The sequence below is a fragment of the Trichechus manatus genome, unplaced genomic scaffold (genome assembly GCF_000243295.1).
Source record: "Trichechus manatus latirostris isolate Lorelei unplaced genomic scaffold, TriManLat1.0 scaffold00133, whole genome shotgun sequence".
Lineage (NCBI taxonomy): Eukaryota > Metazoa > Chordata > Mammalia > Sirenia > Trichechidae > Trichechus > Trichechus manatus.
Window position 1 is genome coordinate 7158748 of NW_004444069.1, and position 24582 is coordinate 7183329.

At 42.2% G+C, this 24582-nt stretch overlaps 1 protein-coding gene across 2 annotated transcripts in view; it reads left to right on the top strand.

Moving 5' to 3' along the window:
- PEX14 (peroxisomal biogenesis factor 14) overlaps positions 1-24582 on the top strand; it is a 148524-nt gene that overhangs the window by 112496 nt on the left and 11446 nt on the right. The window contains exon 4 of one of the 2 annotated variants that reach the window (XM_023739413.1): positions 1356-1484. The exons of the other annotated variant lie outside the window; for it this stretch is intronic. Within the exon in view, the coding sequence (XP_023595181.1) occupies positions 1356-1484 (129 nt within the window). The remainder of the gene's footprint in view (positions 1-1355; positions 1485-24582) is intronic. 2 annotated transcript variants of the gene reach the window in all.

A 24582-nucleotide genomic window follows, 5' to 3' on the forward strand; every position in this document is an offset into this window, starting at 1 on the left:
TTCCCTGCCCAATTGTGGTGGGGCCCGAAAAGTCTGAGGGATAGCTGGCTGCAGCCACCTCCCGTGCCAGTATGGTGCAGGGCCGAGCTGTGCTCTCAGCATTAATGTGCACTGTCTATTAGTCCCTTGGCACAGAGTGTGAGGCACCATGTTTTTGAAGATGCTGATCCTCAGAACCTCCTTGTACTTCATCCACCCCCAGGGGCAAATAGACCATGCTGTGGGCCTCTAATGGAGAGCTGCTGACCAGATGTGGAAGAGCTCTCAGCTCGAGTTTAAAAGCTCCATGTTGCTGCTGGACTGGAGATTGGGATTCCAGGAACAGCACGAGCTAGCAGGAGTGGTCTTTAGCAAGTTAGCATGACCCCCCACCTGCTTTTCCAACTCCCATGGCCAGAGTTTTTGTATGCTCTGAATTACTTCCAGGTTGGCCTTGGCGGGAGTTTTCCTTACACCTGTGAGCCACGCTGCACTCCTTCCTTTGGGGTGGTTGGGGCAGAGTCACCGTCCTCAGCCTGCCGAAATTATTCCAGCTGTGTGCCCACTGGAAATGTGATCTTCATGGGTTTCTCACTTACCTTTCATTCCTCCGTGGGCAAATCCTCTCCACATGTTCTAGCCACTGCAGATGGTGCCCTGCGATTTCCTGATGTCCCACGTGCAGCGTGGCTCCGAGTGTCTGGAGGATGAAAAAAAAAAACTAGCCAAAGGCGATATAGGCAGACTATGATAGGCTAGAGCAATAATCATCTGAAAGTTTGGGCCTGGCCTTGTTTTGATCTGTTTTCTTGTTTTATTTTCTTCTTTACATTCTGTATCCCATTCATACTAATCACAGTCAGTCCTGATTTTTCTTTTTATTTCTGCATTTGTCATAAAATAAAGCAAATTATTCCCGTCTTCGGAAACAATCTAGACTAATTAGTCGTCTCACCCAATAATTAGTTTTTTGTTTCCCTGTCTGTTTTCATGCATTATTGTTAGTTTTTTTCCCTCTTTTTTTTTTTTAACACCATAACAGATTAAAATGAGCCACATTTGCAGTTGATGGTATCTGTTTTCGGGGGAAGAATGGAGAATTGCAGTATGGAGCGACTTCAAAAGCAGCAATAAACTCAAGGATAAATTAAGGAAATTGAATAAGCCACATTTGGAAGCAGTGTTGAGGCTAATATTCTGTCGCTTAAGGTTAAATTGCAACTGAGAGAGGTTCCGGAAAATCTGAAATCGAGGCGGCAGCATCTCAGGGTGCTAGGCATTCTGTGACTGAAAAGGTCTTTTCTCAATGAAGATTTCATTGCAGCCGTGGACAGTGGAGAAAGGTACTCATCTGCAATTATGTCCTCTTCCCCCAGGGCTGACAGATGAAGAGATTGATTTGGCTTTCCAGCAGTCGGGCACTGCTGCCGACGAGCCTTCGTCCTTGGGCCGAGCCACACAGGTGGTTCCTGTCCAGCCCCCTCATCTCCTTCCTCAGCCATACAGTAAGTCACTCGCTCCAACTTCCTCGTTAACCTTGACTGAGATTCAGGACTCTGGCCAGAGAGCAATGCTTCATGTCTCCCAAACTCAGCAAGGCTGGCAAAACGGGGAGCCCCAGAAAGCGCTTTGGGTTTTTCCAAAAGAGTGTGACACACCCAAATCCTCTTCTACACAAACTTATAAGTATGTGACAAAGTTTTAAGAAGAGACAAAGGACCAGAATAAATGAGTTTTGTTGTGTTGTTTTGAATATTTTGGTTACATGCAAGGAACTGTGAAAATATACAGTGATTCTGTTTTCATTTTCTTATGTCGGTGATTTTAAGTGTTACTGTTCTCCCTAGTGAAAACATGGGCATCTGATTCCGCTTGCGTTCTCCTTTGCTCACTGAAATAACCTGTCTCCTGATTTTACTTTTTAAAGTTAATATTAGTAGCTTTAGGTTGACCTTCTCTTCCCTCCCTTCCTCTCTCCCTCCTCTCATCCTCCTCTCTTTCCCTCCCTTCATTTCTTCTCTCCCTTCCTTCCAAGTCCTGGCTATAAAAAAACCATTGCTGTCGAGTCAATTCTGACTCATAGCGACCCTATAGGACAGAATAGAACTGCCCCATAGGGTTTCTAAGGCTGTAAATCTTTACGGAAGCAGAATGCCACATCTTTCTCCCAAGGAGTGGCTAATAGATTTGAACCACAGACCTTTTGGTTAGCAGCCAAGCACGTATGGTGGGAGTCTGTTAGAGAATTTCACATTAAAATATAAAGGTCCTTTTTGAATGTTGCTTTTAATTATTACCTGAGATCATTAGCAATGAGAGATTTTGTTTTAACTGAAAACTACCTTAGGAATGAAGTTTATTCACCTAGTAATAAATGTACACTTTCAAAATACAGCCAGAACCCCTTCTTTAGATCACTTATATAAAGTCTAAAAAGAAGAGGACATGGACTCCAAAGCTATGGAAAATGTTGTTGTTAGGTGCTATCGAGTCGTTGTGACTCATAGCAACTCCATGTACAGCAGAATGAAACACTGCCAAGTCCTGTACCATCCTCACAATCATTACTGTGTTTGAGCCCATTGTTGCAGCCACTGTGTCAGTCCATCTCATTGAGGATCTTCCTCTTTTGCACTGACCCTCTACTTTACCAAGCATGATGTCCTTCTCCAGGGACTGGTCCCTCCTGATAACATGTCCAAAGTATGCGAGATGAAGTCTTACCATCCTCACTTCTATGGAGCATTCTGGCTATACTTCCTCCAAGACAAATTTGTTCATTCTTCTGAAAGTCCATGGTATATTTCATTTTCTTCGCCAACACCATAATTCAAAGGCATTAATTGTTTTTTGGTCTGCCTTATTCATTGTCCAGCTCTCCCACGCATATGAGGTAATTGAAAATACCATGGCTTGAATTAGGCACACCTTAGTCCTCAGAGTGATATCTTTGCTTTTTAACACTTTGAAAAGGTCTTTTGCAGCGGATTTGCCCAGTGCAGTGCGTCACTTGATTTCTTGACTGCTGCTTCCATGAGTATTGATTGTGGATCCAAGTAAGATGAAATCCTTGACAGCTTCAATTTTTTCTCTGTTTATCATGATGTTGCTTGTTGGTCCAGTTGTAAGGATTTTTGTTTTCTTTATGTTGAGGTATAATCCATACTGAAAGTGTATAGTGTAATCTATACAGATAAAGTCTTTGATCTTCATCAATAATTGCTTCAAGTCCTCTTCGCTTTCAGCGAGCAAGGTTGTGTCATCTGTGTATCTCAGGTTGTTAGTGAGTCTTCCTCCAATCCTGATACCGTGTTCTCCTTCATATAGTCCAGCTTCTTGGATTATTTGCTCAGCACACAGACTGAATAAGTATGGTAAAAGGATACAACTCTGACATACACCTTTCCTGATTTTAAACGACGCAGTATCCCTTTATTCTGTTAGAATGACTGTCTTGTGGTCTATGTACAGGTTGCTCATGAGCACAATTAAGTGTTTGGAATTCCCATTGTTTGCAGTGTTATCCATACTTTGTTATAATCCACACAGTTGAATGCCTTCGCATAGTCAGTAAAACACAGCTAAACATCTTTCTGGTATTCTCTGCTTTCAGCCAAGATCCATCTGACATCAGCAATGATATCTGCCATTCCATACCTTTTCTGAATCCAGCTTGAATTTTTGGCAGTTCCCTGTCGATATACTGCTGCAAATGCTTTTGAATGATCTTCAGCAGAATTTTACTTGTGTGTGATATTAATGATGTTGTTTGATAATTTCCACATTCTGTTGGATCAACTTTCTTTGGAATGGGCACGCATATGGATCTCTTCCAGTCAGATGGCCAGATAGCTGTCTTCCAAATTTCTTGGCATAGATGAATGAGCGCCTCCAGTGCTGCATCTGTTTGTTGAAACATCTCAATTTGTATTCCATTAATTTCTGGAGCCTTGTTTTTTGCCAGTGCCTTCAGTGCAACTTGGACTTCTTCCTTCAGTACCATCGGTTCCTGCTCATAGACTACCTCCTGAAATGGTTGAACGTTGACCAGTTCTTTTTGGTGTAGTGACGCTGTGTATTCTTTCCATCTTCTTTTGATGCTTCCTGCATTGTTTAATATTTTCCCTGTAGAATCCTGAAGGATTCTACCCTCAAGGCTTGAGTTTTTCTTCAGCTCTTTCAACTTGAGAAATGCTGAGCTTGTTCTTCCCTTTTGGTTTTCTATCTCCAGGTCTTTGCACATTTTGTTATAATACATTACTTTGTCTTCTCAAGCGGCCTCCGAAATCTTATGTTCAGCTCTTTTATGTCATAATTTCTTCCATTCTCTTTAGCTACTTGACGTTCAACAGCAAGTTTCAGAGTCTCTTCTGACATCCATTTTGGTCTTTTCTTTCTTTCCTGTCTTTTTAATGACCTTTTGTATTCTTCATGTATGGTGTCCTAGATGTCATTCCACAACTCATCTGGTCTTTGGTCATTAGTGTTCAACACATCCAATCTGTTCTTAAGATGGTCTCTAAATTCAGGTGAGATATACTCAGGGTTGTACTTTGGCTCTCGTGTACTTGTTCTAATTTTCTTCAGCTTTAACTTGAACTTGCGTATGAGCAATTGATGGTCTGTTCTGCAGTTGGCCCCTGACCTTGTTCTGACTGATGATATTGAGCTTCTCCGTTGTCTCTTTCCACAAATGTAGTCGATTTGATTCCTATGTATTCCATCCAGCGAAGTTCACAAGTATAGTCACCTTTTATGTTGTTAAAAAAAGGTATTTGCAATGAAGAAGTCATTGATCTTGCAAAATTCTGTCGTGCTATCTTTGGTATCGTTTCTATCACCAAGGCCATATCTTCCAACTACCAATCCTTCTTCTTTGTTTCCAACTCTCACATTCTAATCACCAGTAATTATCAGTGCATCTTGATTGCATGTTTGATCATTTTAGACTGCAGAAGTTGGTAAAAATCTTCAATTTCTTCATCTTTGGCATTAGTGGTTGGTGTGTAAATTTGAATAATAGTCGTATTAACTGATCTTCCTTGTAGGCATATGGATATTATCCTATCACTGACAGCGTTGTACTTCAGGATAGATCTTGAAATGTTCTTTTTGACGATGAATGTGACACTATTCCTGTTCAATTTGTCATTCCTGGCATAGTAGACCATATGATTGTCTGATTCAAAATGGCCAATACCAGTCCATTTTAGCTCACTAATGCCTAGGATATTGATCTTTATTTGTTCCATTTCATTTTTGACAACTTCCAATTTTCCTAGATTCATGCTTCGTACATTCCACGTTCTGATTATTAATGGATATTTGCAACTGTTTCTTCCCATTTTGAGTTGTGCCACATCAGCAAATGAAGTCCCGAAAGTTTTACTCCATCTACATCATTAAGGTTGACTCTACTTTGAGGAGGCAGCTCTTCCCTAGTCTTTTGAGTGCCTTCCAACCTGAGGGGCTCATCTTCTGGCATTCTATCAGACCCGTGGCTATTCATACGGTTTTTACTAGCCAATTTATTCAGAAGTAGACTGCCGGTTCTTCTTCCTAGTCTGCCTTAGTCTGGAAGCTCCGCTGAAACCTGTCTACCATGTGTGACCCTGCTGGTATTTGAAATACTGGTGGCATGGCTTCTGGCATCACAACAACATGCAAGCCACCACAGTATGATATGACAAACTGACAGATGAGTGGTGACTCTGGAAAATAACTCAGTTTTATTTCTTTAACATAATTCAGCACTGTATCTGTTATCTTTCAAAATGTCTTTTCTATAATTGTTTATCTCAGAAGTTTTATTTTTTCAAAAAATGATTCAAAATAATGTTAGATATTTAAAAGACGTATTTTAAAATGACAGGTTCATTTTGATTTCCCCTACACATGATCTGAAGCTACCTTCCTACTATCTCTTCGTCAGTGTCAGCCACAGCTGACATTACAGAAGAGCAAGCAAGACCTTCTCTTCTCCATACCTGCCCAGGGCGCCAGGCAGTGTGTCAGAATGGGCTTAGTGTGTCACAGATCTCATTTAGATATCTCCTTTCTTTTGCTTTCAGGATAAGACTGAATGGCTGAGGCCAGGTAGCATGCACTCTACTTTATCTCATCTGACATTGCCTTGCTAACAAACCCATTGACATTATCATGACCTCTTAGGCCAGAGAAACAGAGTTTCAGCATTGATCTTTGTGTTGGGCTACTGAGTCGTCAGTAGCAGCTACTTGTTAGCTTGGCACTTACTTGTCCTCCCTGGCTAGCAAGCTTCCTTTCCGGAAGGAAACAGTGTTTGCTTTGGGTCACTAAACATACTTTATGTATTTCTCTTTAACCAAAGGCGAAGTCTGCACACTTTTTCTTCAGTTGTGTCCCTGGGCCCTGCCGTTAAATGGGATTTGCTGAGGACAGGCAGTGGCAGCTGGGGTGCAGAATTTTCTAAGACGCACATCTGTTCTATTCCAGCTGTTTCCTCCCATGGCTTAATACCACACAAGTCTCTCGGCTACTTGGAAATTTCCTGCTTAGACAAATTATTCTGGTTGGTTACAGAGCTGGGCTTCAAATATCATGTGTTTGCCTCCTTTCAATGGGCACAAAGGGCTAAACTCTTAGTCTTTTCGAAAGTGGCAAAAGTGGCGGGGGCGGGGGGCTGTGAGGGGGTGTTGTTCAGTCATTTAAACCACTCTGAGGTCCACATCTTGCTAAGAAAAAGCATTTGCACATTTAGGTAGGAGTATTTTTAAGAGTCTTCCAGCCCTAAAAATAAAATACATCTTCTTAGAGATAGTGCCGACTCCTTCCTGCTTTGACACTAGTATAAAAACAATGGTAATGGTAATTTTAAATACCTGAAGTTTTTAGTTGTCACCGTGTAGCTTCATTCTTCTTGTAGCATTACATTGCTTCTTTCAGCTCTGGGGATGACTCTACCTCTTCACTCCTGTACTTTTGCCAAGAGGTGTCAAAACTGCTCCCCCCCCCAAAAAAAAGCTTGATTTTGATTAATATAGAGAAACAAGACTTTGCCTGACTGATAATAAAACTGATAAATGACATTTGAATTACTTGTAGCGGTAATTTATTACATAAAATATCTTTTATTTGACATGCGATTAGTTGCTGGAAGCATCACTCAATCTGACTAGTTTAAACATGCTCTAAAATGAACCCCAGTAAAAACCAGGGCTGTCTGCTGCTGACGTTATGAAATATACTAATCCTGGAGTGAGGAAAAAAAATCTGACTTTAAATATTTAAATGATTAATTGGGTTTATATATTTTTTTTTCCTTTCTAACCCCCTTAATTACAAGCAAACTCAGGGGAGTTTCTGAACTAGGTGTGCAATCTGCATGCTTATCACTGTGGCATTGTCTGTGTCCCGGGGGGATTTATGGCCTCTGCTCGTGTGTTCCTGCCAATTTTATATCGAGATCCCAGCAGCCCTTTCATTCCCATTTCGTGGCTTTTTAAAGGCATTCCAAGCCCAGAAAATGGGATTCCCTGGGCTCAGCCCCAACTTGCACAGCTCAGGGAAGGGCACTGTCTTAGTGCCCTAGTGCTGCTGCAACACAAACACCACAAGTGTGGGGGCTTTAAAGGACAGAAATTGATTTTCTCACAGTTCTGGAGGCTTGAACTCCAAATCAGGGTCTCAGCTGTGTTGATTCCTTCCTTGTCGGTAACCCCAGGTGTTCCTTGGTTCTTGGTGATCCTCACATGGCATTTGTCTTCCCCAGTATGTGCTCAAATGTCTCTGTGTCTATGCTGCTCTTTATAGAAGTCGGAAGTGATTAGATTTAGGATCCACCCTACACAGGTACAGAAGAAAAGGCGTGGTGATCTGCTTCTATTAAAATTACAGACAAATCTGGAGGACATTATGCTGAGTGAAATAAGTCAATTGCAAAAGGACAGATATTGTATGAGACCACTATTATAAAAACCCAAGAAAAGGCTTCCACACAGAAAACAAGCAATCTTTGTTGGTTATGAGGGAGAAGAGGGGTGAGGAGGGGAAATCACTAATTAGATAGTAGACAAGGGTTAACTTTGGTGAAGGGAAAGACAACACACAGTATAGGGGAAGTCAGCACAACTTGAACAAGGCGAAGTCATAGAAGCTTCCTGGACACATCCACACACATTGAGGAACTGAGTTACTAGGGCTGAGGGCTGGGGACCATGGTCTCAGGGACATCTAGATCAGTTGGCATAACATAGTTTATAAAGAAATTTTCTATGTCCTACTTTGGTAAGTAGTGTCTGGGGTCCTAAAAGCTGGCAAGTGGCCATCTAAGATAAATCTATTGGTCCCAGCACATTTGGAGCAAAGGAGAATGAGGAGAACCAAAGTACAAGGAAAATATTAGTCTGAAGGATTAATGGACTGCATGAACCACACCCTCCACCAGTCTGAGCCCAGAAGAGCTAGATGATGCCTGGCAACCACCACCGACCACTCTGACAGGGATCACAATAGAGGGTCAGAGTGGGAGAAAAATGTAGAACAAAATTCAAATTCACAAAAAAAGACGAGACTTACTGGTCTAACAAAGACTGGAGGAACTTCCGAGACTGTGGCCCCCGTATACCCTCCTAACTCAGAACTGAAGCCACTCCTGAAGTCCACCTTTCAGCCAAAGATTAGACAGGTCTATAAAACAAACAATAACACACGTGAGGAATGTGCTTCTTAGTTCAGTCAAGTATATGAGACTAAATGGACAGCACCTGCCAAAAAGCAAAGACGAGAAGGCAGGAAGGGACAAGAAAACTAAATGAATGGACACTGAGAACCAGGGTGGAAAGGGAAAGGAGGATAGTGCCGACACATTGCAGGGATTGTAACTAATGTCACAAAACAATTTGTATATAAAATTTTTGGCTGAGAAACTAGTTTGTGCTATAAACTTTCACCTAAAACACAATAAAATTAAAAAGAGAAAATAAGAGGCATAAGTGTATAGGCACAAACTTCTCTAAGGCAGAAAAGTGCACCCCATATTACCGTTCTAGGACTGCATTAACTCAAAACAAAGGTTTCAATCCAAACATTTATTCTTTCCCAAAATTTGGTTAAATGGTGTGATGGTTAAGGTTGTGTGTCAACTTGGCTGGGCCATGATTCTCAGTGGTTTGGCAGTTATATAATGATGTAGTTTGACAGTTACATAATGATATAATTTTAAAAAAAAATTACAGCCAAGAAAACCTTATAGACCGGTTCTACTGTGTAATATATGGGGTCCCCATGAGTCAGAATTGACTCAACAGCAACTAACAACAACAGCTACCCTGGTATGACCTCAACTGATTGATTACATTGCATTATGGAAGGTGATTACATCACTTTAGATCACATCCATAGGCATAGGGGTTAGAATTCCAACATATATTTTTTTGTTGGGGGTGGGACCACAATTTAATCCAGGCACTTTTCCTGAGAGCACCCCAGGAACCCAGTACTCATGGATCTTCATCTCTGGACTTGCTGGCCCATTTGCTTGGGCCCGCTGTCCTCCTCTGAGCCTCTTTCAATATCTCGGCTCGTTGGTGAATGTGGTTGTCCTTGAGATGTTAGTAAATGCAAGTGGTGGCCAAAGAACATGGAGGCCTACCAGAATGGTGTCAGTTCAACTCTTCAGTATTTATTAAGCACCCCACTATATGCTCATTACAATATCATGTGAGAGATTCAAAACATGATCCTGGACCTTAGGAATCTTATAGGCTCTTTGGGAGAGATAAGGTAAATTCTTAAGAAAGGATAATAATATAAGACATCATGATTTCATGCCAAAATTAATTATACAGACAAGAAATTCCACAAGAATACAGAAAAGAGAAAAATTAATGTGGACTTGAGAAGTCAGGGAACGCTTTTGTGAAAGTGGTAGGCGGTTGACACCAAGGGGGAGCTTGATGTCCCCTGGTGTTGGAATAAACCAGTGTTCTCTGCACTTCAAAGAAAGTTGGAGAGACCTCAGGAAAAGTCATGTTGTGATCTGAGAGGAGATGTGACATTCTTGGTTTCTCGTTTTGATTTCTTTTTGTTCAGTCGGGAGACAGGATCAGTATGTATGGCAGTACCTGTACAGTCCTGAACCCTGATAGGTGGTTGATCGATCAGTTTGCTCCAGACTGATTTTTCTTCTTTGTTCCCAGAGAGACAAGGAACAAGGTAGCTTTGAGATACAGGCAGGGCCGGTGTAAATTTTGTGGGATAATTTTTTCTTAGGCTTGAGTATTTTCAATTGAATATTACTGTCTTCGGTAAGCAATTTAGGCCCTCTCAAAGACTGACGTATTGCTTGTGCTTCAGTTGCCTAGTCTTAAAATAGGATGTAAATGTTTGATGTTGGTGTAAGGCTTTGAACCATTTGATTAGAAATCCTGAGAAAGAGAGAGAAGAAAGATTTCTTTCTCATTTTGCTTCTTTTATTGCCCTGTTTAGTAACATATATTTACCCCTGATTTCTTAATTCACTAAGTAAGTATTTATTGAATGCTTACTATGTGCCAGGCACTGTGCTAGACTTTGGGAACAAAAACATGAGTAAGGCCCAGTTGCTCTCTTAAAGTTGGTCCAGGCTAGTAGGAAAGGCCGTTGAACAAACACAGCAGAGCACCCAAGGGGCGTACAGGTGAGGATGGTGGCACCAGAGAGGCAAAGGGTAGCTTCAGAGGGTGAGAGACGTTTAATGGATCTGGAAGGGTGATTGGCTCAGTGATCAGACAGGTAGATAAGAGCACTTCAGGCTAGGACAAAAGCACACAGAAATGAAACTGTGTGATGATTTTAAGAAACGTCAGGCATTCAGAGTGGCTGGCCCATGGTGTGCGAGTGTCAGAAGAGAAAGTTGGAGAGGGAGTAGCAGCCAGCTCATCACCCAGCCAGGGGACAATCAAAAGCATGTTGAATTTTTACTTTGAAATACACCATATAATTATTTTTGAGACTGTATCGCCTATTTGACCGTATTATTCTTGTTGTTAGTTGACGTTAATTGATTCTGACTCACGGAGACCCCATGTGTGCAGAGTAGAACTGCTCCATAGGGTTTTCAGGACTGTGACTTTTAAGAAGCAGATTGCCAGGCCTGTCTTCAGAGGTGCCTCTGGGTGGGTTCAAACCGCCAGCCTTTCAGTTAGTAGTCAAGTGCTTAACTGTTTGTGCCACCCAGGGACTTTGTATTATTCTTAGACTAATATTAAAAGTATTTGTATCATCTGAGCAAATGATCAGGGAATTAGGGAGACATCCCGGAACATGCTGAACTGAGGCACTTGTCCAGGTGCCCTGCCAGTAGTGCCCTCCTGCTGCTCTTTGCTAGCCACTTCATTGCTGTTCTTCAAGGTTGGGGTCTTTCAGGTGCCTCCATTCTGACTAGGATGAGGTCCCTCTTGCTCTCAGTCCCCCGAGAGCACCCCCCGCACTATGCGAAATGTTTACCACAGTGTCTTCCCTATAGAACTGTGAATTCCTTGAGTTCAGAGGCTTTTTTTTCTTTTTTTTTAAATATATGGCCTGACTCAGGGGCTTTTTTTCTTTTTTTTAAATATATGGCCTGAGGCTGACTTAGCAGGTGTTGTAGAAATGCTTGTTGAATGGCTAAATGGTGTTAGAAATGCGCTTGAAGATTTAAAGGATGGTGTGGAATACCATTGCCTTGGAGGAACTTCCCACAGTCTTCAGTCATGAGGCCTTCCGTGTGCCGGGCCCGCAGGCAGTTCTGGGAAGACTGCCGAAGAAGTAGAGGGCAGGCCTTGCCTTCCAGGTGGCCACCTTTGAATCGTAGAGGGAAGCCCAGTGCCTGTGAAGTAGAGAAGACTAACACATGCCATCTTTTATGGTAAGAATATTGAAAGCATTAAGAATCTAGGAACAAAGGAAACCTCCAGAGTGCTAGTCTTTAGGTAAGGCCTTATGGAGGACTTGAACTGGGCTTTAGGGTCAGCAAGCCATGGCCAGACCTAAGGCCGAAAGGAGGGCGTCGCTGTGGAGACAGTGCTGTACGGCAAGGGCCTGCGGCCAGGAATGGTCAGTGTGGAAGTGACTATGTGTAAATAAAAAGCACATATGGGCAGCCTTTGTATTCCCATCAGAACATGAAAGGGAAGTCTTTCTTCCATCTCTCTCTCTCTTCTATTCTCTCTCCTCTCTCTCTCTCTCTCCCTCTCCCATAGTTTAGCACTCCAATTTCACTACATAAACGTTGTTGGTTTGCATATGAGGAAAATATTTCTCTAATTTTGAGGAAATTGTGTGTTTTTTCCTCTTCTTTCTCCTATTTTATTGGTTTAGCTTGGCAGCTTTTGGAGGGCAGGAACCATGTCCATTTTGTTTGCTGTGGGTTATGCCTGATACAGTATCATGGGGGTGTTGAATAAATGTTATTTGTGGGCATTGAAGAGGACAAGTATTATAGGAAAGAATTGAATAAAGAAATCCTTTCCTTAGGTTTCTTAGACCATTAAAAGAGTCTTGAGGGTAGTTTTGATTGTGGCTGTGCTGACAATGCAGCCTATATTTTATAAGATTCTGCTACAAAGAACAGAAAACCCAAAACAAGAGGGGCTTAAACACAATTAGAAGCATACTTCTCTGCTGTGTAAAGAGTCCATGCTGCCATGGTGGCTAGAGGTCATCAGGGACCCGGCTCCATCTCTCTTGTGAGTCAGTAGGACTGCTCCAGCTCCAGCCATCCCATCTGCCACCCCAACAGCAAGAAGAGGGAGAAGGAAGGAAAAGAACAAGCCCCCTCCTTCTAAGGACACCTCATGGAATTGCCCACACCACTTCCATTTTCATGCCATTGGCTGGAACTCAGTTGCACGGCCATACCAGTCTGCAATAGAGACTGAGAAATGTAATCCTTTTCTTGGGGGGGCGGGGGGCGGAATGTGGGGTGCAGGGGAGGAGCAGCAGGGTGGGGCAGGGCATGCTCTCATCTTTCTAGATCTCAGAAAAGTTGAGTTAGAATAAATGAACACTAAGTTCAGGAAAATGATTACCTCTGGGGAGTGGGTGGGTGAGTAGGGGATGGGGAAGAACACACAGATCACTTCAGAGGTGTTTGAGCTGTAGATTAGGTGGTCTTAGAGTTATTGTGATTCATATCATATATAAATATTATATTATTTGTAATATGTATCAAATATTATAGGGTACATTAAAGAAGTGGTTAAGAGCTCAAGCTGCTAACCAAAAGGTTGGCAGTTTGAATCTACCAGCCGCTCCTTGGAAACCCTGTGGAACAGTTCTACCCTGTCCTATAGGGTCGCTATGAGTCGGAATCAACACGACAATGGCACACAACAACAACAACAACAAAGGGTTATTAATGGTGTTTTTGTGATTCATATCATATATAAATATTATATTCTTTGTAATATGTATCAGATATTACAGGGTACATTAAAGAATTGAATTAGAATTGTCAGGTCCTGTGTCTTCTCTTAGTCTCAGCTGCTAACTTAGGAGAGAGAGGGGGAACTTAAAACCCACACTGTTGGGTTTTGTTCTCAATCACTGCTGACTTCCTTTAGCTTTTTTTTTTTTGTAATTCTGAGTAGATTATTTTTATTTTTTTAAATCAACTTTATTGAGGTGTAGTTGATATAAAATGCATCCATTTTGATTGTAGAATTTGAGTTTTGACAAGTGTATATGCTCCTGTAACCACCACCACATTATAGAACACTTCCAGAACCCCGAAAGATTCCCTTGTGCCCTATTCCCAGGCAATTTCATCTCCCACCTCTGCTCCAAGGCAACCACTGATCTGTTTTCTATTGCTACCAATTAGATCCATTTTTCCTAGTGTTTCATATAAATGGAATTTATACAGTATTTACTCTTTTTTGTCTGGTTTCTTTTGCTCAGCATAATGTTTTTGAGACTCATCCAAGTCGTTGTGTGTATCAGAAGTTCCTTCCTTTGTATTGTTGAGTGGTATTCCATTATACGGATGTACCATAGTTTGTTTATCCAGACACCAGTTGATGGACTTTGGGTTGTTTCCAGTTTTGGGCTATTCTGAATAAAGCTCCTGTGAACAATTGTGTGCAAGTCTTTGTTTAGACATATGTTTTTTATTTCTCTTGGGTAAATACCTAGGAGTGGAATTGCCGGGTTACAAGTTACGTGCATATTTAACCTTATGGGAAACTGCCTGTTCTTCCAAAGTGGTTGTCCAATTTGATGTTCCTACCAGCAATGTTGAGTTCTAGTTGCTCCACATCCTCACTAACACTCAGTATTCTCAGTCTTCATAATTTTAGCAATTTTAATGTGTGTAGTGGTGTGTTATTATGGTTTCAGTTTACATTTCTGTGATGACTAATAATGTTAAGCATCTTTTATATGGTTACTGTCTATTTGAATATCATCTTTTGTGAAGTGCCTGTTCAAATCTTTTTCCCATTTTTAATTGTTTTCTTATTATTGAGTTGTAAGAGTTCTTTGTATATTCTGGATTCTCAAGTCCTTTACCAGATATATGTATTTCTCCCAGTCTGTAGCTTGCATTTTCGTTTCCTTTACAATACCTTTTGTAAAGCAAAAGGTTTTATTTATTTTTCTATTTTATTTTGTTGTTGTTGAGATATCCACAGCAAAACATACGCCAATTCAACCGTTTCTACGTGTACAATTCAGTGACATTGATTATATTTTTGAGGATATTCTCTCACCCTCCTTTTCTGCGTTGTTCCTTTCCTATAAACATAAACTCACTCCTCCCCTAAGATTCCTGTCTAATCTTTCAAGTAAGCAAAAGGTTTTAATTTTAATGATATCTATTAATTTTTTTTTGTTTTATGATTTATAGTTTTGTGTCCTATTTAAGACACAAAGGTCACAAAGATTTTCTCCTAGAAGTTTTGCTGTAAAAGTTGTATAGTATTAGCTTTTATGTTTAGATCTGTGTTCCATTCTCAGTTAATTTTTGTGTATGGTGTGAGGTGAAAGTCAAGGTTAATTTTTCTATGTATGCATATCCAGTTGTTCCAGTTCCATATGCTGAAGAGATTATCCTGTCTCCATTGAGTTACTTGTCCCCCTTACCAAAAATCAGTTGACCATATTTGCATGGATCTATTTCGAGACTCTTTAAAAATGTATTATTATTTTTAAATAGCTTTATTGAAATATATTTTACATGTCGTAAAATCCATCCATTTCAAATGTACGATTCAGTGATTTTTAGTAACTTTACAGAGTGATGCAACCATCACTATAAATCAGCTTTAGAGCATTTTCGTTTCCCGAATAAGATCGCTCATGCCCATTTACTTTTAATCCCTGTTTTCACTTCCAGCCCCAGGCAACCACTAATCTACTTTCTGTCACTATAAATTTGCCTTTTCTGGACATTTTATCTAAATGCAATCTTAAAATATGTGATCTCTTGTGTCTGGCTTCTTTCACTTAGCGTAATATTTTTGAGGTTCCTCTATGACATAGAATGTATCAGTACTTCATTCCTTTCTATTGTTTATAGAATTCCATTGTATGGATATACCACATTTTATCTGCCCATTCACCCATTGATGGACATTTATTTTCAGTTTTGGCTATTGTGAATAATACTGCTAAGAACATTTTTGTCTAAGTCCTTGTATGGACGTATGTTTTCATTCCTCTTGGGTAGATATCTTAGAGGAATTGCTGGGTCATATGATAGTTTTATGTTTCTGGATTCTTCTTAATACTTTTTTTTTTTTAAGTATAATTTATATACAAGAAGATTAACCAATTTTAAGTGTCCAATTTGATGAGTCTTAACAAATATATACATTCATGTTACCAACACTACAATCACAATATAAAAAAAATTTCCATCACCCCAAAAAAGCTTTGTGCTTCTTACGTCATCCTCTCCCTTGACCTCTGGCTCCTGGCAACCGCCAATCTACTTTCTTTCACTACAGTTCTGCCTTTTTTAAAATTCATTTAAATAGAATCATACAGCAGGTAGTCTTTTTTATCTGGTTTCTTTCGCTTAGCATAATGATTTTGAGATTCATCCATATTGTTGTATACATCAAGAATTCATTCCTATTACTCAGCCATAAAGAGAAACGAAGTCCTTATACATGCTACAACGTGGATGAGCCCTGAAAATATTATGCTGAGTGAAGTAAGTCAATCACAAAAGGACAAATATTGTAGCAAATGTATAGAAACCAAAGTTTATTAGTGGTTACTAGGGGCAGGAGGAAGGGGGAAAGAGGGAGTCATTGTTTAAGAAGCATTGAGTATCCATTTATGGTGACAGAAAACTTGGCAGTGGGTACTGGTGATGGTTGCACAACATTGTTAATGTAATTGGTGTCACTGAATTGTACATGTAAAAAATGTTGAATTGGCAAATATTGTGTTATATATGTATTTTACAGTAATAAAAGAAAACTTTAAAAATTTATATGAAAAAAATGTATTTTTTATTGCTGAGCAATCTTCCAGGGGTTGGCAAACTTTCTGTAAATGTTCAGGTAGTAAATATTTTTAGACTTTGTGAGCCATATAGGGTCTCTGTCACATATTCTCCTCTTCCATTTCCTCCTCTTCCTCCTCCTCCTTTTTTTCTCCCTACAGTCCTTTAAAATGTAAAAACCATTCTTAGCTCATGACTGTACTAAAACAGGTGGGACTTGGCCAACTGGCCAGTTTGTTGACTCTGTTACTCCATTGCACGGCTCTGCCTCAATTTGTTTATCCAGTCACCTGTTGATGGTCATTTGGGTTGTTTCCAGTTTTGTGCTATTATGAATAATGCTGCTATGAACATTTGTGTACAAATCTTTGTGTGGGTATATGCTTTCATTTCTCTTGAGTAAATATCTAGGAGTGGAATGGCTAGGTCATATGGTAGGTATATGTTTAACTTTATAAGAAACTGTTGAACTGTTTTCCAAAATGGTTATACTATTTTGCATTTCCATCAGCAATGTATGAAAGTTCCAGTTGCTCCACATCCTTGCCAACACTTGGTATTCTCAAATTTTGAGTTTAGACACTCTAATGTGTACATAGTAGAATCTCATTGTGCTTTTAATTTGGATTTTACTGATGATTAATGATGTAAAGCATATTTTCATGTGCTTACTGGCCATTCATTTATCTTTTGTGAAATGTCTTTTCCAATCTTTTGCCCATTTAAAACAATCAGCTTTTTTTTTTTTTAAATTGAGTTTAAGAACTCTTTATGTGTCTGGTTACAAGCCCAGATCCATGTTTTGTAAATATTTTCTCCCAGCCTATGGCTTGCTTTTTGTTTTGACAGTGTCTTTTTTTTTTTTTTTTTTGTAGTTAAAATGGTAAATTTTATTTCATGTGAATTTTACCTCAATAAAAATAAAATAATAAAAAATGAATAAGCTTCCTGGGCCCCACAATGAGAGATTCTGACTCAGCAAGTCTGTGCTGGAGCCGGGAAACCTACATTTTATTTATTTATTTTTTAGTAATATTTTGTTGTGTTTTTGGTGAAAGTTTACACAGCAAATTAGGTTCCCATTTAACAATTTCTATACGTGTTTTTCAGTGACATTGGTTACATTTTTCACAGTTTGTCAACATTCTTATTATTTACGTTCTGCTTGCTCCGCTTCCATTAATCTACTTCCCTGCCTCCCCCCACCCCACCTTACCTTCTCATCTTTGCTTTAGGGTAAATGTTGACCATTTGGTCTCATATAGATGATTTTTTAAAGGAGTACAGTACTCAAAGGTGATATTGTTTATTTTATGACCCAATCTGTTGTTTAGCTGAGGGGTGACCTCTGGGTGTGGTTTCAGTACAAAGTTTAAAGGGTATCTCAGGGCAATAGTCTTGGGGGTTCCTCTAGTCTGGCCTTTTTTAGGAATTTGAGTTTTGTTCTACGTTTTTCTCCCATTCTATCTGGGCCATGTATTGTGCACCTGGTCAGAACGGTCAATAGTGGTAGCCGGGCATAGATGAAGCCATGGTTCATGTAGGCTGTTAGTCTTGTAGATTAGTTTCTTCTTTGAGTCTTTGGTTTCCTTTATTCTCTTTTGTTCCAGTCAACTAGAGTCCAGTAGTTGTATCTTAGATGGTCACTTGCAAGATTTTAAGACCTCAGACGCTACTCACCAAGCTAGGATGTAGAACATGAACTTTATGGACTGTGTTATGCCAGTTGACCAAGTTGTCCCACAAGTTTTGACAGGTCTTTTGAAAAGCAGACGTTTTAAATTTTGATGACATCCATTTTATCATTTTTTCCTTTTATGTTTTCTCGTGCCATTTTGTTTCTTAAGACCTCTTTGCCTAACCCAACGTTGCAAAGATTTTCTCCAGTGTTTTCTTTCTAGAAGCTTTACAGTTTTTGCTTTTTTGTTTAGGTATGTGATCCATTTTGAGTTAGTTTTTGTGTATGGTGTGAAGTGAAGTGAGGGTCAAGGTTCATTTTTTTTTTTCCTATGTGGTTAGCCAGTTGTTCCAGCACTATTTTTTGAAAAGATTATCCTTTCCCCATAGAATTACTTTGGCCCCTTTGTCAAAAATTAGTGGACCACATAAGCATGGTTCTATTTCTGGACTCTTCTGCATTCTTAACAGCTTAATTGGAGCTCATATTTTTAAATCTATAGAGTGAGGATAGCTGTACCTCTAACTGTCCTTTCTGCCTGTAGATGCCACTGATGATAGCATTGCAGCCCATGAGAAGCAGTTAAGATTGCCCTTCACAGGACATACATGTGAAGGCAGGTCTTGGCTTTTCAGCTGTGACTGCTGGTGGGCCACTGTGGTGCCTTTTTGCCTGACAGACTACCCAGGTGCCTCTGTTCAGAGTGGAGCTGTTCTGATTGCTGCCCTCTGGGTTGAGTTGTCTTGCTGACCTCTGTGGTCAGCCCTCTTCAGCTGGTTGCCATCCTATTGGTGCATTTAGCCTGGCAACTGTGTGCTATAGCAAGCACTGACTTGGCAGACTGGCATCATTCCAGCACCTCACTGTGGATGAGCCTGTCATATCACTTAATTTTCATGGTGGCTTGTTAGGGAAGCTGATGGGATGAATTGAGAAGCTAGATGCACCGCTGTGGTGGAGCTTGGCTCCCACCTGGAGGAGTGCTGGAGGGGACCACAACGAGGCTTGCCCAGTTTCTACCACTGCCTTGGCCCTGTGCCCAGGCTGCCAGCCTCCTCAAGGACATGATAGTTTCCCTACTGCTGTCAACCAGCTCATCACCAAACTGCATATTGTCTCAGCAGGATGATGTCGTGACAACTTCCTGCCCTGGGTTATTGAAGAGCACCTTTACTGGACTGTAGGATTTCCATGGTATAGATGACTTGGTGGCTTCAAGTGCAACCTTGCCACATTGTATGTATGATTCCCAGTCCTGGGCCTGTGTTCTTACTTGATGTTTGTTGTCGCCTGGTGGGTGAAAATTTCTTGGCTGATGGAAATAGAGCTAAAGAAATTGAGTAATGTTGATGTGGTTGGTGCTTAGTGAATAGTTAAGAAGCCATGAGGCTTCTCTCGCTCTGGTCATGGTGGCTGTATACCATGGATTCACCTGAAGTCTGGGCCTTTGGGAAGGCGGACCTTTGTGGAGACTGTCAGAACTCAAGCTCATTGATGGAATCCTTGGAAGGTTAAGGAAGGCGTTGAGTTCCAAAGAACCCCACGCACTTCTCCCATAGTAAGAAGAATTTGCCCTCTGACCTTGTTGGGCCATAAAGCGTAATGGCAGTCCCAGAAATACTAGGGTATGTAGGATGAGAATTGCTTCCACAGTAGACCTTCTCCTCATCCATCACCAAGATGGCGGTGAAGTGCTGGGTCATTCAGCTGGTTAGCCGGTTGTGCCTGTTGGGGAAGTGCTGTGGACAACGTGAATCTGAGCTAGCAGTAAAAGAAAGACATCATTGTTCCTGGGTGCTTTTAGTCTAGCAAAGCCCTGCCACCTTCAGTCAGATGATCTGTGCTTGATAAAATCAGTTGCCATCAAGTTGTAGCTTCAGAGATGAAGAAGTGATTGCTTTGAAGGCTAAGGCAGTAGTAATATGGTGTACCTGAAGGACACTGAACTGTTCCATCTCTACTCAGGACTTATAACCAGTTGCTGTCGAGTCAACTCTGACTCATGGTGACACCATATGTGTGGGAGTAGAACTGTGCTCCATAGGGCTTTCAATGGCTGATTTTTCAAAAGTAGATCGCCAGGCCTTTCTTCTCAGGTACCCCTGGGTAGACTCCAACCTTCAACCTTAGGATTAGCAGCCAAGCATGTTAACCGTTTGCACCACCCAGGAACACTTTTGTGCTTGATGGGCAGAGAAAAATGTCTTTGGAGCCATCTGGTTGGTGGTGGGGAGCCAGGGTCCCTGACCCCAGGTTTTTTGGCTGTTTGCTCCCTTGTCTGCCTTGTATGCTAGCAGGCTCTGCTTCCAGGCTTGAGTTCAAGTTGAAATTGTTCTGATGTTTTTGAAAAGCTTGTTCATTTTCTTTACTTCCAGGCTAGAGTGCAAGAGTGACTGGCCCGACTTTCAGCCCTAGTTTCTGTAGTTCTGGACATTTGGAACATGGTGATGAGGGAAGCTGTAGCCCCCAGGTGCCCTGCTCTCTCTTCTCTCGTGGGGTCTGCTGTGGGCTTGGAAAAAGTGGGGTGGGGTGGGTGAGGGGGGTCCAGGTGGCGTGGCTGGGAGGTCTGAGCGAGTTCTGAGTGGTCCCCAGGAACCCTAGTCTTTTGCCCTTTCAAAGCCATGCTGTGGATCAAAGTTATCTCCATCTCAGTTTTTCTCCTTTTTCATTTTGCCACAAGACAGAATTGTATCACACATCTCCAAAACGAGTAAAATGGCATTTCAGCTTCTAGTCTTTATAGACTCTCTGAACTTTAGGAAAGATCATTCTGGTCCCTTTTCATTAATAATGAAAACCAGGGGGCAATAAAATGTTCTTAATGTGAGCATGGCAGGAGCGGAGGCGCTGTGAGGGGGTGAAGGGTGAGCTGGCAGGAGCCGAGGAGCATGAGGGGTGAAGGGTGAGCTGCCAGCGAACCACAGGTGTTTCTCGGTGCCTGAGGAGTGAAAGCTCTGCTGCAGGAGGGGTCCTGGCCCCTGGGCCCCGGGACTGCCAGCATCTGTTCTACCCTTGGCAGTTCAATCCACCCGCGAGATAAGAAGGCCATGCTTCCCAAACTACAGTCCATTTGCAGGAAAGCAGAAGAATCCCACAAACATTGGGTTCTAGTCAGGTTTTGAGCCCAGTTACAACAGTTTTCTTAATAGATATTTAGTGGGTATTTGAGAAATCAGTGGTGAGTATAATATTCTGGACGCATGCCCCATTTGGCAGATGGCTTTCTCAGGATTTTGGCTGCACAGATGAGTGTTCTGGATGTGGATTAAAGCCCTCCTGAATAGTGACTCTCTTGAAATGTGGTTAAGCTGCTGTCTCTTCACTTTTTCCTCCTAAAAATGAGCTCGCACTAGATGCTGGATTTTGCATCAAGCACTCATAGCAGAGCTGGTGGAAGAGAGTGGGGAGACAGAAGAGAGGTCTCATGGGGACTTGGACTCCCCCGGCTCCTCAGGGTCAAGGTGAAAGACCCATCCATCTACCTCAGTGGTTGCAGAGTTTTCTGTGTAATGAGAAGAGAGTGCTTATCCACTGAGATTCACATCACACGGACATGTTCACTGTAGGTTAACACAGCAGCGTTTTCTTCCACAGATAATTTCTTAGACTGAAACGCTGAGTGTTACGGCACAATCATGGACGGGAGTGGGGAAGCCCTTTCTGACCTTGACATAAAATCCAGAACCCATAAAAGAATGGACTGATAAATGTATTTTAACATGAAAAACGCCTGCATGCCACTAAACACCATAAGCAGAGTCAAAAGAAAAACTAGGAAAGATATTTGCAACCCTATCATTGAGAAAGGGCCAATCTCCTTAAATATAAAAAAGTTTCCCTAAATTGCTAAGGGAAAAGAAATCCAGTAGAAAAAATGGGGAAAACTAGTTCACTGAAAAGGAAATACAGACGAAAAGATGCCCAATCCTCAATATAAATACACATCAGAACTAGAGTGAAATACTATTTTTCTGTTTGAAGAACACATTGTATTGGGGTGACTGTGGGGGAAACAGGCCCTCGAGCACATTGCTAGTGGGAGTGTGAATTGGTTCACCCCGTGGAGGGCAATTTGGCAGTGTTTATCAAAATTGCAAACACATATACAGTAGAACCTGCAAAAACCAGAACCTCTGTAAGGCAGAAACCTATCAGAATACTCACATGTTTTCCACTAATAGAGAGCGATAGAAAAGCGGTAAGACCTCACCCTCACAAAGGCAGAAAACTTGCAGGACCTGGAAACACAAGGCAGTCCTGGTAAGTTCCGGCTTTCACAGGTTTCACTGTACCTTCTGACTCAGCATCCTAGGAATTCATGTTTGTAGGTGTACTTGTACATACGTGTGAGGTGACATATATACACAGTCATTCATGGCAGCATCGTGTGAAATTGTAAAAGACCAGAAATGATTGCAGTGTCCATCCATGGGGAGTTGGTTGAATAGAATATTATACAGCTGTAGAAAAAAAGAATGAGAAATGAGGGGGAAAAGAGAAGGGAAGTAACGCATATCTGTATTGCCTTATATATGTGTAAAACTCTCTGGAAGGATAAACAAGAGACTTAACAGTGGTTACAGGTAGTGGAAAGAGACTTCACGATATGCTAACTTAGATTATTTGATGTTTGAACCATATGAGTGTGTTACCACAGAAAGTGTCAAACAGAAAAGGGAGGGCTGAGGGAGAGCCCATGTGTTGATTACAGTTTTGTGAACCAGACTCCAGGGCTGGCCCAGGTTGGGAAACCTTGTGTGGAATTCATAGGCAGGGGGCGGGGGGGTGGGGGTGGACACGACACATGGTGGCCAAGGCGAGGCTCTTCCAGGCTCCCCCATCAACTTCACTTCAGCCTCCTGAGAAACGTATTCAGCAGCACAGGGGGAGGGAGCGCCTCCCTTGCCCACTGGTACATCTCTGTTACTTGGCCCCCCCTGATTGGGCTGTCCTCTCTGTCTGCCCACAGCCTGCCACTGAGCTTTAAGAAAGGTCCCTCTCCTGCCTCCTCTTCAGCTGTGAAACACCGGGACATAACTGGTACCTATAGACCTTGCAGGCACTGGTGAGAGGGGAAGGAACAGACAGGTATTTCCAAGGAAATTAGCTCCTCAGCTCTACTCCTAGCTTCCTTCTTATAACCACATGCTTCGGAAGCCTTCTGGACCCTTTCCCCATGGGCATTGTGGTCTGATTCCTGATTGTGGCATCTATAAGTTAGTGGACATATCTGTGTCCCCCCCTCCAAGGGTTCTGGAAATGTGGTCTGTGCCCTCCGATGGCAGGTCTCTTGAGAGGAGGTGGGGTGCCATGCTGATGGCCCAGACGAGGCAGCTCCAAATGGACGTTCACAGCAGAGCTAATGCTTCCTATTTACTCAGAGAGTCACTGGGAGGACCAGATAAGGCTGTGGACAGGAAGGCCCTTTGTAAACTGTAAAGGGGAAGATGACCAAGTAGAAAGGTCTTCTCTCCTCTGGTGAGTTCTGTGCAGAGTTGATGGGAGCTTTTGTATGTGCTGTTCTGCAGAGAGCTGGATCAGGAGCCTGCTCCCACATGGAGACTGGCTGCCCGTTTCCAGTTCTTCGACAACAATGGCAGATTGTTTTTCTGAGACCTGTCTCTACTCCAGTCATTCTTCTCCAACCTAGTCCCAGCCCCTCTCTATCTCTCGTGGACCCTCGCGACAGCCTCCTCCCAGCTTTCTTGCCTCTGCAACCTCCTACTTCCAACTTGCCCTTGGTGCTGCCCTGAAGTGATTCTCCTTCAATACGGATCTTGAGATGCCACTCCCTTCTTCAGCGCCTTCAGTGACTCCCTGCTGAAGCAATTAGGAAACAGTATTCAGGTTCTTTGGCCATCAGCGAAGAGGTTTTCCACCTGCATCTCCCTGTTCCACCTGTCTTCGCGCCCCCCCGCCGCCCCCCGCCGCTTACGTGCTGCTCTCTATTCTCCTGAGCACTCGGTTCTGGCAGTCCTCTTGGCTGGAAGTAGCTCTCCTCTCTCTCTCTCTGAAAGGCCCAGCGGCTCACCTGTCCACACTGACCACCTTCTCTCCTGGGAGCACAAGTTAACGCCTGCCTTTGCCCTGGCTCTGCCCCTGCCCCTGTGTGGGTGCTCTGCCCCAGGCCTCAAATGCCGACTCCTCAAAGACTTGCGCTACTGCTCTCCCCTGCCACCCCCACTCCCGGATCACCCTGTTTGATATTCTCTATCACTACCTTGCTTATTCCTTTGTTGACTTTTCTTCTCTCCACCAGCTTAGCCTGAGAGCAGAGCAGAACAGGGGGTCTGAGGTCTAGTTCACCCGCATGCCCCCTACACCGAGAACACTGGCTCATAGAGGGTGCTTCATGTATTTCTCAATAAACAAATGATAAAGCCTTTTCTTCTTCCTCTCCCGTCCTACTCCCCTTTCCCCTCTCCACCCCTGATGTGGCCCTTGGTTCAGGCCTGTCTGTGGTAGGTCTCTG